Genomic DNA, 14,770 nt, shown 5'->3' on the forward strand with positions numbered 1-14,770 from the left:
CAACTAGAATTTCATCATCAAAAACATGCCTTTCCTGAATTTGTTATGTTCATACAGATTAACAAAATTGAATTAATTTAGGTTCACTTTAATATATTTTTACTGAAAGAAGCTAACATTCTGTATTCCTATTTCTGTGCCAAATGCTTTATAAATGTTACCTCCTCTAATCCACAAAATTTTTATCAAGTGGGTAACTCTGAAGTCCAGCTTAAGAATATTGCTCAAGGCAACACAGTAAGAAATCATAGACCCCGTCTTTAAGCCCAGGCCAGTCTGACTTCACATCTTGTCTTACTGTAGTGTGCTAATTTATTCATGAAATAATCACATGCACAAGTCACAACATTTTAGAACCTTTGTTTGCCGAGAGTACAAAACTTTTACGTATAGCCGTTTCCTTTCCAATTGTTGTTATTTATCGTACGAATTCCTTTTCTTTAATATCAAAATAGATCTACATTTTGTTTCTGACTGTCGAGGTGATTCAGACACTTGATGAAAAAAAGTGAAAACCGCCCACAGTCCTGCTGCTGAGATGTAACTAACCATTGTGTATTTTTATAGGTGATCTTTGAACCATACATTTTTAATGCCTGTTCCAAGTTAGGTATTTCTTCCTCTGTAACAACTTTCAGTAATGACTGCCTTAATTTGCAAAGGTTTCATGGTAAGCTGTTGCTACCCTTATTTGTGGGTGTTTTATTCTGGACAGATGCAGGGCCTCTCCCTTTCCCTTGTAGTGTTGGTATGTGTCTGCTAAACTAGTGCCTCTGAAATAAGAGCTGCCCGGTCTGTTACGCAGCCGCATGTAGATCTGGGCGAGTTCACCGGGTCCTCGGAGACAGAGGATCCTGCACTGGTGATGACCGACGTGGGTCAGAATGCGGTGGAGGTTCAAGGACCTTTGGCCATGTGGGAGGCTGATGTTCAGCATATCGAGCTGGAGAAAGGAAACAAAGGACTTGGGTTTAGCATCTTAGATTATCAGGTAAATATATCCTGTTTTTAACAATGTTTTTTAAAAAAATGATACAATACTAAAGGTATATTGTGGATAATAGAAAAATCAGTTAATATTTTAGTTTTCAAAGACATTTCCTTGTTTCTAGCAAATCTTTCCAAATGATGATATATAGTATTCATTTATCATGAAGGGTTCTTTTAACATTGAATTCATTGAGCTCTTCTAGATTTCAGCCTTGAGAATTTGAAGAGCTTACAAATACATTTTAGGAATATCCTAGAAATAGTTTTTTTGTTGTTGTTGTTATTTGGGGAGTATGTCTAAATTATTCTTATTCCCATGCTCATAATTGATAGTTCATACTTTAGTGGTAAGACTGAAAGTGTTAAATACTTATTTCTTTTGTCTGTAGTGAATGACTGAGTTCTAACTGGATATGGATTCCTGTCATTTGACTAAATGACTAAATTTATGAATTAGCTTACATTGGTCAAGTGTGGCCTCCACCCTTACCCTACATTGTGTTCTGTGCTGAGTAACTGAGGAAATGCTTATGCCGGGTGCGAGAGCACAGCTGTTGCTTCTCATTAATTAATACTGAACCTGAGAGCCATCTCTGAGGACTCATGGGAGTTGTGTTCTTCATGGGGCTTGATTGCAGAGCCTTGTTGCTGTGTATCTGAACACTGCATCGTCACATACTACTGTATGGACTCTTTCTAGATGTCTTCATTTCAAGAAGGCAGGCCTGACTGTCATTCAGTACACTCCATAGCTGTAGCATCCTACTTAACAAACGCTGTTAATAATCCTGTATCTGATGTCTGGCCTCAAAAACCTGTTATAAAATTGGGCAGCTTATCGAAAATTCAAATTACAAGTTTAAAGGGATCTGTACAGTGATGAGGTCTCCTCAGGAACAGCTTGGTACTTGAGGATGCCGTCCTTCAGGGGGAACTCCTTCTGTACTCTGTAAGAAGGAGACAGCCTTTGCCCCACTCATTCCTCAGAAGTGGTGCTTGAAATTCTTTTTTGAGACATTTGAAATGAGTACCCATCCATTACAATTCAGAGTGACCAATCTATAAAAACTCCCACACCACCACCACCACCCCCCCCCATGTAAAAAGGAACTACCTTATTTTTTTTTTTTCCCCTCATTTTGTCAGGATCCCATTGATCCAGCAAGCACTGTGATTGTAATTCGTTCTTTGGTGCCTGGGGGCATTGCCGAAAAGGATGGTCGACTTCTTCCTGGAGATCGACTCATGTTTGTCAATGATGTTAACTTGGAAAACAGCAGTCTTGAGGAAGCTGTGCAGGCGCTGAAGGGTGCACCATCAGGAACTGTGAGAATTGGAGTAGCCAAGCCTTTACCTGTAAGAATTCATGTTTTACTGATTTTTTAAAATTTGTAAACAAAATGGCTTTCAGGCCTACTGTTAGCTTCGGAAGGTGTTCTCGTGAATGAATCACGACATTTGGTAATTTTGACCAAGATGGTTATTGGCTCTATGAGTATAAAGATTTAGTTTTGAGTAATATTTTTTTAAAAAGTGAAGAAAACTGACAATTCAGAAATAAATTTGTAACTTTAAAATTATAGTTTTGTAGTTCACTTTTGATTTTTTTTTTTATTGGGTAATAAGGTCACGATGAGTATCAAATGAGTATTTTCGAAGAAATATGCCTTAAAACATCTATACCAATGTAGTGGGGTATTAGAGAAATTAATAGCATTAACAACTGACAGTGGAATCTTTAATTATAGTGAAATGAAGTAGAATCTCTGTCAGTGTGGTTTAAGGTCCTGCATTCTGTCAACACATTTCTTGTCTAATTACTGCAGAGCAAGAAATTGAACTTTTCACAGTAGGTTCATCAGCTTCTGGCTCTCCTCCTGGGAGGGAATAGCCCTCCTGTTATTAATTAGTACAGTATTAAAAACAACTAATCAGTTCATGCTACATAACATCAGTATGTTTATTAGGTATAATGATTACACTTATCACTGAATTGCAAATAAATATTAGAGACATTCTCAATATTTGGAGGGCTTTTTCAGTGTATAAATCTATTTTAAGTGAAAGGGCAAATACACCTTTCTTAAAACACAAACACAGAGGTGTATTTGCCTAAACATCAAATAACAATTTGCTGACTTTATGAAAGCGTTTGTTCAAATAGTAAGCTTTATTAATATATTTGCAATGTTAATTAAATTTTTCATGCCTCACTTTGTATTACAAAGTGAACTTTGGTAGCCTATGAAACTATATTTATGAAAACAGAGAAAAGGAGGCAAGTTCTGCCTATGTTATTAATACAGGGTGATGTGGGCAAGGCAATCTGAAGATTTTAGCCTATTTTATTTGAGATTGAAATAAAAATGTTAGGTTTTCTGTTAGTGTGATCAGTTACAATATCCTTATATTGGGTCTATAATATAAGCAGATTGTTTACAGAGAGAATTTTTGTGTGTTTTTTTAAACCATGCTCAATTGAGAGGCTTCACTGTAGAGTTCACTCACATTCCTTGTCAAGTAAATCACATGCTTTATAATCATGTTCTAGTAAAGGATGACAGCTAGAGGTTGATCCTTCTTTTTAATGTTCTTTTTTTTTCACGCAGCTTCCTTTATATCTTAACACCTAAAAAGTGCCTTACTTATTTTTATATTAAGAAGTCATTGTGTAGCCAGAATATTTGGCAGATAAAAATGGCCAGAAGATTACTATAATATAAAAAATTATTGATTTGGGTGATCTTTTATAAGAAGAATGAAAAAGTTAGAAGGGATTCTCACTTAACAGTTGATGTGTTGGTATTAGAAGAAATATCCTTGTTGTATTTCACAAATCAAAACATTAAATATGAATATTTATCACTTGAAAACTTTCCCGTTCTTTTTCCTCTTCTCTTCTGACTGTTCTTCTCCTACCCCCTCCCCTGCTTTCCTTCTTTCCTCCTTGCTGTTCTCTCCCATCCTCATCCTCAAACACTGAGCCTCATTCTCCCTGCAGCTTTCACCAGAAGAAGGTTATGTTTCTGCTAAGGAAGATTCCTTTCTCTACTCGCCACACTCCTGCAAGGAGGAAGGGTTGGCTGACAAAGCCCTCTTCAGGGCTGACTTGGCTCTGGTTAGTGGCCACAACTTATCAAGCTTTCTTTCCGAAATCTTATGAGTCTTCTATTTTGCCTTTCAAAATAGTCTAAAACCTTACTCTACTCATTATTCGTTATGTTTTGGAAAAGTAAACACTTTAATTTCAACTGCAGTGGTTCTCATAGTTCAGAAATCATGTGTGAAAACTATTTGTTGGATTTGGGGAGGAAATTCAGTTGGCAATGCATTCTGACAACTGGTAGAATTAATCTTCACGTCATACCAAAAGTTGTTGAAACACCCGATTGTTTTAATTTCATACTTGGGCCATTTCTAGGCATTTATGTAACTGTTTTTAGTATTCAGTCATTAATCAGGTGTTTTGGCTACCTGTTAACAAGGTTATTAACAAGTGTATTTTTTCCACTTGATATTTAAATAATGTGAAAATATATCAATTGATGCAGTTATTAAGAACACAAAAGTTTCCAAAATAGTCAAAATCCATGTTTTCTCAAATTACAGAATGTAAACATCACTGATTTGCTAGAAAATTTTTAATTAAAATTTTATTTTTACTTGATCTATGTAAAAATTATTTGTTGGAGTAAATGTATTTGTGGACCACTGGAGGTCACTTTGACGAATAAACACATGAACCTTGCTCCTAAGAACTTTACAGTCTGGTAGAGGAGACAATACTATAGCAATAATTAAAATATAAAGGTAAATACTAGACACAAATAAACATGTGGCATTTATACAACATAAATATAACAGATTGTGCATCCTATTGCATTACTTCTATTAAAGCCAGGTTCCTGACCTAACTTTTCTTTTGGGCAGACATTGCCCTGTGTGACTACAAAGGAATATGCCCAACTTTTTAAATTCTTGTTTCAGGGCATCAGACTAGAGCGAGGTTTAAAACCCATGACATTCTCCATTATGTACTTATAACCAATTGTGCGTATCTTGCTTTAAAACAAAGTATGAATTATTTGATTTTGATAATTCTAATTCTGGGGAGACAGTTCTCCTTGTTAATATTTTTATATTAACCAGCTCCTAAAATTGCCTTTTGGAAAGTTTTGGTGTATATTAAATGCAACAGTATCACATTACAATATTAATAATCCATTGCACAAAGCTTAGTTAATACCATCTATCTAGATAGCAGTGTTATTTATTATCTAGATTGTTCTATATGATGTGTATTTGTGAAGAGTAAAACTCAACAAAGCAGTTAACTAATGAATTTTGAACATATATTTAAAATGTATTATTAGAAAGAGGGTCACTTGGAAATGGCCTGTGTTCTTACCATGTTTTTGTAAGAATGTGACCTGGTATAATGTTATAATTCTTCTCTTGGCAAAACACATGTAAGTTGAAATCACAAAGAAGTAGAACACCAGGGATTTTGCCATCAAGACAGAAAATACTGGTAATATTGGAGAAGAGTAGTATTTATGTTAGTTCTATGTATTCTAAGGTGTAACTGTAAGTGAATTGTAAATGGAGCTTCAGACTCATCATGAGTTGATTGTTTCACTTCGTTCTGCTACAGAAGATATTAATAGGAGTTGGGGTTTTTTGTTTTGTTTTGTTTTTTAAGTTTATTTTGAGAAAGAACACAAGCAAGGAAGGGACAGAGAAAGAGAGAGAGAGAGAGAGAGAGAGAGAGAGAGAGAGAGAATCCCAAGCAGGCTCTGCACTGTCAGCACAGAGTCTGACGTGGGGCTCAGTGCCACGAACCCTGAAATCATGACCTGACCCAAAATTCAAGAGTCGGATGCTTAAACAACTGAGCCACCCAGGTGCCCCAATATAACAGGAGTTAATATACAGTCAAATTCTCTACTTTCTATGAGTTTTCCAACAATAGGAGTTTATAACTTTATAGCTTCCCCACAGCCATAATCAGGCCCCTTGTTAGTATAATTTCAGCTTGAAACCACAGATACTCTTTCTGGTTTCTGATGATCACCATCAGGTTCTGAGTTTGCAATTTGAATGGTTTTAAAATCTAGTTAAAAATAATTTAAAATATATTGTTTTAGTGAGTTTTCTAAATAGATGTTTGCCTGGATGCCTTGCTGAAATTTAATTCAACTTACATAAATAAAATCTAATAAACTTTAATAAATTTAATAAAATCTAATAAACTTGTTGAGTTTATGTTAGTTGAATAGGGAAGGTGTTGACCTCATTCATTTTATTAGACAGTTCTAGGAGTCGGGCAGGTATTTTTTAAAATAGTGTGACTGGAAAAAGTAAATATTTTCCTTAATTTATGGAACTTTTTAAACTTAGAATTGATCCAGGCCATTTGTTAATTGTTACCTTTGCCCTTTTATTGTTGGAATAAATAACTGATGCCAGCCCTGATTTGTCCTTACTCTCTTGCGTTAGTCAGTCTCTGATGTGTCGTAGAGTGTGAAGGGGTCATGTAGGAGATAGAATGAATGCCGGGATGCTTTTTAGTCTCAAGTAGAGACTTGTCGTATATGTAACAGAACAGAATTTCCAACCGATACTATCATTTTTGTTCCTAGGTGGACACAAATGAGGCTGACTTAGCAGATGAATCTACATTTGAGTCTCAGTACTCTCCTGATAATGACAGTATCTACTCCACTCAAGCCTCTATTTTATCTCTTCATGGAAGTGCTTGTAGCGATGGCCTGAACTATGGTCCCTCCCTTCCATCTTCTCCTCCCAAGGTACAAAGAGATTGTCATTTTATTTATGGGAGAGCCTTCTGTGTCATTTTCCAGAGGTCAGTGTTTATGGGGAATTGTGGGAGTAGCATGTTAGAGGCACTGTGTTTCTCCGGTCATGGATTCATTCAGACTAAAGCGCAGTTTCATTCAGGTAGTGCTGATTGAGCATCTTTTACTAGACTCCTAAGTACTACCTAAATTGTTCAGTTTTACAGAATGATAGACCCAAGGATTCAAAGCTTTGATTAGGATTTGCATGTTAGAAAGAAAAAAGTCAATGTATTTCTCAAATTGTGTTTTTAGCTGTGTCTACTTTAGAAAAATCACAAGTATAACTTTATTTTCTTAATGGTTTTAAAATTGATTTTCATGCAGAGTTGGATGGTAAATGTTTCTTGCATTAATGTTTACCAGCAAGTTAAATTTAATGCTGTTATATGTTTTTATGTAAAATGATGCCAAAAATACTTTATGTAGAAATCACAGTGAATGGCAAAGTATGTTTAAACGTCACTGGATGAAGAATTTAGTTATTATTTGACATATGTGTGCCAAGTATATTTTAGAAATAGAGTATTGGCATGAGTGCCCCAACTCCATTCATTTTCTTGGTGAGGTACTTTATAAGGTTTAATAAGTAATATTTTAAAACCTGTCCAATCATCTGGATGTGAAATGGTATCTTACTATTTGGATTTGGAGTTCTGATTTCTAGTGGGGTTGAACACCATTTCATATATTGGCCATTTGGTTTTCACTCCTATCCATGGCCTCTTAATATCTTTTGACAATTTTTATATTGTGTTGCCTATCTTTCTATTGATTCGTTGGGTTTTTAAAAATATTTTCTAGAAACCGGTAGACAAAACAATACAGTGTATTTTATGAGGATTGTGTGTGAGTGTGTGTGGGAAATGACATTTTTTAACTTCAGGAAACAATTTATTCTTTGAGAAAGAAGGAAGCGTAGGAATTCAGCTGTATCTGTAATGAATTATATCCTTTTAAGAGGAAAGAGAGATTGAAGAAAATATGGCAAAATGTTAACATCGGTTAAATCCGGGCCAAGAGTTCATATATGGATATATTTTCCTTATTCTTCTATGTTGGAAATGTACTATAAATAAACATTAAAAACGAAGATAAAAAGACTGGACAATAACTTACTTAAATATAGGAAACATCTGTCTTCCACATAAATTCAGTGGGAAGGAGATCTGTATTTTTAAACAAGATGGAGAGCAGAATTTCCGTGAGTCTAGCACACTTTTCCTCCTTTCCTGATTAACAAGTAATTTTTTGGCCAGAACATTTTCAAAGCATTTTCTTTCACGTTCAAGGTGCACCTGTTACCCTTGCAAATGATGCTGGGAAATCTCCTTGAATTGGTTTGCAAGGTATAATCTTGAATGGAGCACACACCTGAGACGGTCTGTGTGACCACGTCCTGTCTGGAACGTGTTCAGTCTTTACTGGCCTCAGGGCTGGAAGCTGAGTTCATCTCCTAATGGACTCTCCTAATCCACAGCATAGCACACTTCTTCTTGCCAGCGGGACAGATTGCATTGTTTAACTTAGTAATTGTTACTTAAAGGGATTACACAATCTGCATACTGAGAAGCATATATTTTACAGGGCAAATGCTGGCTGTATGCAGCACACCATATTGGCTTACTGAAGTCTATTTGCCTCCTTTTTTTTTTTTTTTTCTCCCTAAGCAGTTTACTCTTTTGTTGAAGCAAATTTTGGCAAGCTGGCCTATCAACTGAAATATTTAAACTACAAAACAACAAAGAAGACATTAATTAGGGTGTTTTAAAACACATTGAGAAACTCCTGTGTGCTTTCAGTTTTTCTTAGCAAGTAGGACTGTTTCTGCATCGTGGTAAATCACTGCAGCATTGTTTTTTATTTTTGTTTTTGTTTTATGGCATCTTCATAGTACCAAGGTATTTACTAGAAAATTGTACATAAATAAAAAACCAGATGATGCATCCATCTTCCTGTTTCTTTGCACTAAATTTATTTTAAAAAGACAGCATGGTTGGGGCGCCTGGGTGGCTCAGTCGGTTAAGCATCCGACTTCGGCTCAGGTCATCATCTTGCGGTTCGTGAGTTCGAGCCCCACGTCGGGCTCTGTGCTGACAGCTCAGAGCCTGGAGCCTGTTTCAGATTCTGTGTCCCTCTCTCTCTCTGACCCTCCCTCGTTCATACTGTCTCTCTCTGTCTCAAAAATAAATAAACGTTAAAAAAAAAAAAAAAAAGACAACATGGCAATTTGACATGGAATTTAGAACTGGCCATTTTTCTCACATTTTCTCACATTTTTCTCAGTGATTGCTCACAGTTTTGACTTTACTTTGTTAGCTATGTAATAATCTTGGTGGTTGGAAATGCACAAATAGTTTCACCTTTCCTCTTACCTTGATGAAAGAGAAGTCTTTGACCGTGGTCATGTATACTACCAGAAGCTGTAAGAACTAATCATCCAGAGCGGGGAGTCCTCTTAGGGGAAGCCCTGACTCCTACAAGCATTGTGTGGGCCTGGCCAGCAGCTTGGATACCAAGGCCTGGAGGCACACCTTGGAGCTCCTTTGCCCCAAATTCTCCCATCTGGGAGCCCATTCTGATTTTTATTTTTGAAGGAGTGGTGTTTGCTTAATTTGATTATCATGTAACAGTTCAAGGAAAATAACCATTACTCAGGAATCTGAAAAATACTGTCCAGCTACTTCTATGGCATCTGGACTAACAGAGGAAGGTCATTGAAGTGTGAATTTGAGTGGCCAGAACCCAGTGGATTTTCTCATTGTTATAGGTTTGATTTTTTTTTTCTTTTTATCCCCTTTTCCTTGTCACCTTCACAGACATAACAAAATGCAGAAATAATTGTTTTACAAACTTAAGTGCTTGTAGACTTTTGTTTAAAAGCTCAACATGGTTTTGGGAAGAGGATGCTTTCATTTATTTTTTCCTGTTTTGGATTTTTAAATACACCCAATAAAGATCAAATACTTATATAAGAATACATACGTACTTACATATACTTATAGAATACTTATATAGAAAGGAGTCTTCCTTTCTACTCCTTATCCACATTCCCATGCCCCGCCCTTTGTTTTACATCCACTCTGGCTCTCACCTCAGGGATGAAATGATTACCAGTTTTGTGCATGCCCTTCATTCTTCATATTGGTCCCACTAGGAAATGCTGTTGATTCTAGTGCAAGGGAAACTCGGTGTTTGTCCAGAGAGAAGCCCCTTCTTGCACCATGCACATAAAACACAGCTAATGGATTCTATGATTTAAAAACATAAAGTAAAATCTGAGGCAGCTGGGTGGCTCAGTCAGTTGAGCATCTGACTCTTGATTTTGGCTCAGATCACGATCCCACAGTAGGTCCCGAGATCAAGCCCCTGTTGGGCTCCGTGCTGAGTGTGGAGCCTGCTTGGGCTTCTCTCTCTCTCTCTCTCTCTCTCTCTCTCTCTCTCTCTCTCTCTCTCTCTCTCCTTGTCTGTTTCTCTCTTTCTCTCTCTTTCTCTCTCTGCATGTGTCCCTTTGCCCCTCTTCCCTGCTTGTGCTCTCTCTCTCAAAAAAAAAAAAAAACAATTAACAAAAAATAAAAATCTACCTATTCCTATAGATCTCCATTTAGAGTCATTCTGTAGTATTAAATGTTGCTGCCTTCACACCCATGTTTAAAATGTTTGTTTCTTTCTTTGGAGCAGGGGTTAGTATGAAAAACTAATTAAAGCACTCCAGTCAGAATGCTGAGAGTGATTGTGGAAGTCTTAGTGACAAACCGACAGGCTCTCAAGGTATAAAACCAGTCGCTTCTTTTGCTCAGTCGGGTCAGTGTACAAACAATAAAGGAAGCACTATACCTTATCTCAGAAAGGGTGGGAGAATGATGGTAAGTTGGGGCAGCTGTGCTTGTAGTATATTTTCCCACATGAAAAGACTATGAAAAGGCTTTTGTGGTAGAGTGCTCATTGAGAATATTAGGTTGTGTCCAGTAAATGTTTGAGTATTTACTTAGTCTATATAAATAAATCATCTGAGTAAATAATGTGCCCAGGTATTACCCTCACTTATTCATCACCTTTAAACGGCGGTTTACAAGTGTCCTTGACATTTTTATTTAACCTCTCATTTTGTTTCCCTGAGAACAAGGCCGTATCAAGTAGAGGCACATATTAATGCAGGTTTTTTGCAAGACTTCGGTTTAGCTACCAAGTTGCACTGGGAAATTATAGAATTATTTTTGAACATCTTACAGGGGAAGAGCTGCTTTTCTTTTAGATCCATAAGACTTTTTAAAAATAAAACTCAGTTGGTTGTTCAGCAACCAGAAACGTTTCTGAAGTAGGCGTATGTTGTCTACTGTGTTGATTAGCTCTTTCTTTTCTGTGTGTCTGTGTTAACTCCTTTATGAATAATGCATGGAAATTTCTGTTACACGATTTATAGTAAACCCCAGCTAACAAGGGTGGCTTGACCTCTTTTTGTGATGAAAAGTGGTTTTTAATTGTAACCTTTATTTGAGGCCTGAGGAAGATGATTTACTGCTAAATATTATAATTAATATAGTAATACAGAAGCTAATTCTGTAGTAAGTGCATTGTTGTTTTTCATTAGAACAAAATCACCAAAGTTGGGTGAATGGGCCAACAGGTTATTGGTTAGACTCCAACTGTGTGGAGGATGATGGTTTCCTGTCATTGTTCCCGAAGAGTCTAAAGGTGTTACTTGCTTGTGTGATGCTCCCACTTGCCTCAGTTCTTTGTACCAAGAATATTTGATAATTCCAGAGAGATGATAACTTACACTGAAGAAGAGGAATGTAATGGACTGTATTGGAAAACTTGATTACCCTTTTATGAAAAACAGAAAGGGACCCATACCTCTTGCCACACCCTGAAATCAATTCTAGAAGGATTAAAACTGAATCTGAAAAGAAAGCATTTATAAATAAGAAAAATACTAGAAAGCATTTCATTTACTTTGTGTGGAAGGATTTATTAAGCAACTTACGAAACCCAGAAGCACAAAAATAATTTGACACTTTGATTGCATCAAGAATTTCTTTCCATAAAGGGGCGCCTGGGTGGCTCAGTCGGTTAAGCCTCCGACTTCAGCTCAGGTCACGATCTCGCGGTCCGTGAGTTCGAGCCCCGTGTCGGGCTCTGGGCTGATGGCTCAGAGCCTGGAGCCTGCTTCCGATTCTGTGTCTCCCTCTCTCTCTCTCTGCCCCTCCCCCGTTCATGCTCTGTCTCTGTCTGTCTCAAGAATAAATAAACGTTAAAAAAAATTTTTTTTAATAAAAAAAAAAAGAATTTCTTTCCATAAAGAATTCTTGATTACATAAAGAATTTAATTTCTGCATGTATATCCATATAACATGTACAGGCTGAGAAGATAAGTAAAGACTCAGAAATATTTGTGGTATATATCACAGACTTTTCATATACAGTGTATCAATGACAGGAACAAGTGGAAACCCTGATGAAACTTATGAAAAGTTGGATTAAATATATGAAGGGAGTATTGACAGGAGATATACAATTGTCACGTTCTCACTAATTGTCAGGGACATGCATAGTAAACTCTAAATTTTATATTTATTTAGAATATATTTCTTTAGCTCAAATTAGCAAACTAATTTAGGGTTGGCAAGGTCAGTTAATAGGTATTCCCATATTTTTGTGAGCAAAAATTGGAAGACTCTTTGGCAGTATATACCAGCATCTAAGTGTGCATGTTATTCGGCCCATAATTCTAGTTTATACTAAATAAATTTTCTCATATGCACAAAGATGTGTAATAAAGATAACAGCAATGGCTAATAATTATTGGGCATTTTCTCTTAAGTCAGATATCTTATTAGTACTTTATAGTATTATTTTAAATTTTTTTAATGTTTATTTTTGAGAGAGAGAGAGAGAGAGAGTAAGAGAGAGAGCACAAGTGGGGGAGGGGCAGAGAGCGAGAGGGAGACACACAGTCTGAAGCAGACTCCAGGCTCCGACCTGTCAGCACAGAGCCAACGCAGGGCTTGAACTCACAAACCGCGAGATCGTGACCTGACTGGGAGACAGATGCTTAACCCAACCAACTGAGCCACCCAGGTGTCCCAGTACTTTGTGATATTAACTCTCTCTGTCCTCCCAACAGTCCTGAAATATGTCCTTTTATTTTCCCCAATTAATAGATGAGGGGACCACGACACAGAGTATAACTAGTGATTCAGTGAGCATCTGGGCCTGTGCTCCAGAGTCTGTGCTCCAGTGCCTTTCATACTTAGGAATAGTTTTGTGGTCACAAGATCGAAGTCGATTTTTATTTACGGACATGGAAATCTCTTCCTGCCCAGATATTAGGTACTTCAATAAAGAAAGTGAAAACATTCTATTTAACTAATGGTTTCAGTGAGGTTTTAAAAATGTACAAGTGCATGTAGTAAGTGTGAGTATGCACGTGTGTGTGTATCTGTTTATTATGCAAATAAATAGAAACTTCTGACAGACATCCAACTGACTCCAGCCATTTCTACCAGGGAAAATAATGGGAGTAGGAGCCATAAGGAAAAGCTTTCAGATTGTACTCTGTAAGCACACACGTATATATCTGCACGGCTTGAATCTTTGCTGATGATAATGTATTCATATGCTACTCTTATACTTTAAAAATATTAATATGAGGATTGTAGGGAAAATTGATGTTTGTTCACTAGTAGTTCGTGTAGCAACGGCTTGCCCAAAGCACACAAGTGATACCGTATGTCTGTTGTAAGTACATGCCTGCATTTATGTCGAAGTACCGAATTTTAAAGTTTCAGGGAATTTTAGAAATTAAGTAAAGTATAAAACCAAGAGAGGTTCTGCGGTGATGTATATAGATTGTTAATAAGAGAGCCTACTTTAGAACCTATACCTTATTATATACCTTCTTAATATTTCCTGTGTATATCTTGCAGAATATTTATGAAAATTTTCCCTATAATAATTTGAATAACATAGCTTTCTGTTCTCCATAAATACCTACAAGTGACTATCAAAATAGTTTTTTCATGGAGATTCTTGTAAATCAGAATCAATATTCTCTTGATATTAAATAGGAACTTCGTACTGATTGAAAATGAACTGTTGTTTAAATAGGATTTGAAAATGCAAGTTACTTGCCTTCCTGTGTGGATTGAACTAAAAATAATTTTATTTGTAAATAGAATATAATATTGTATTTCAGTGATCTCGTGTACAGTATACAAGAATAACTCAGTTGAACATAACATCTATGATTTGTGGGAAATGTATTCAAAAACATTATAAAAATAAACATCTACAGAATGTTAGCTAAGTGAAGAATTTGTATGTTTGCTAGTACTTTTTGGGTAATGAATAATTGTGTTTTGTTTTCTACCAGATAGTTATTCATTAAGAAATGGTCTTACAAAAATACATTGATGTCTCTGGCCATGATTTTTTATCTTTTGTTCTTTCATCATCAGGATGTTACTGAAAATTCTTCAGATCCAGTACTTGATGTGCACATGTCCTTGGAGGAACTGTACACCCAGAATCTCCTGCAAAGACAGGATGAGAGTCCACCTTCAGTGGACTTGACCATGGGACCTGTCTCTGGCTTTACCGTAAATGATTATACACCTGCAAATGCTATTGAACAGCAATACGAATGTGAGAACTCGAGAGCATGGACTGAATCTCACCTGCCAACTGAAATGACATCCAGTGCAGAGCTTACTTCTGTGCTTCCTGATTCAGCTGGGAAGGTAACGTTGTAAAGATATGTATCGTATATTATGATGAGGTTGGAAGCAGTGACATGGTCGAGGATTCAGGCTGGTCTCTGCATTTGGAGCAAGTGCTCTCTTGACGCTGAGATTTTCAGAATCCAACCTATGAACTTGTTTTGGTTATAGCTTCCTGCTGAAGAAAGCGCAACCAGTTAG

General features: G+C 36.5%; 1 protein-coding gene across 13 annotated transcripts in view; it reads left to right on the forward strand.

Annotated features, from left to right (window-relative positions):
- The window catches only part of MPDZ (multiple PDZ domain crumbs cell polarity complex component), a 160,382-nt gene that overhangs the window by 77,016 nt on the left and 68,596 nt on the right, over positions 1 to 14,770 (forward strand). For 11 of the 13 annotated variants that reach the window (XM_027047126.2, XM_027047131.2, XM_027047127.2 and 8 more), the window contains 5 exons: positions 806 to 991; positions 2,137 to 2,346; positions 3,992 to 4,108; positions 6,633 to 6,800; positions 14,309 to 14,590. In XM_027047126.2, the coding sequence (XP_026902927.1) occupies positions 806 to 991; positions 2,137 to 2,346; positions 3,992 to 4,108; positions 6,633 to 6,800; positions 14,309 to 14,590 (963 nt within the window). The remainder of the gene's footprint in view (positions 1 to 805; positions 992 to 2,136; positions 2,347 to 3,991; positions 4,109 to 6,632; positions 6,801 to 14,308; positions 14,591 to 14,770) is intronic. The other 2 variants (XM_027047132.2, XM_053205102.1) reach the window with 2 other exon arrangements.

This window comes from Acinonyx jubatus, chromosome D4, assembly GCF_027475565.1.
Source record: "Acinonyx jubatus isolate Ajub_Pintada_27869175 chromosome D4, VMU_Ajub_asm_v1.0, whole genome shotgun sequence".
NCBI classification, from domain to species: domain Eukaryota; kingdom Metazoa; phylum Chordata; class Mammalia; order Carnivora; family Felidae; genus Acinonyx; species Acinonyx jubatus.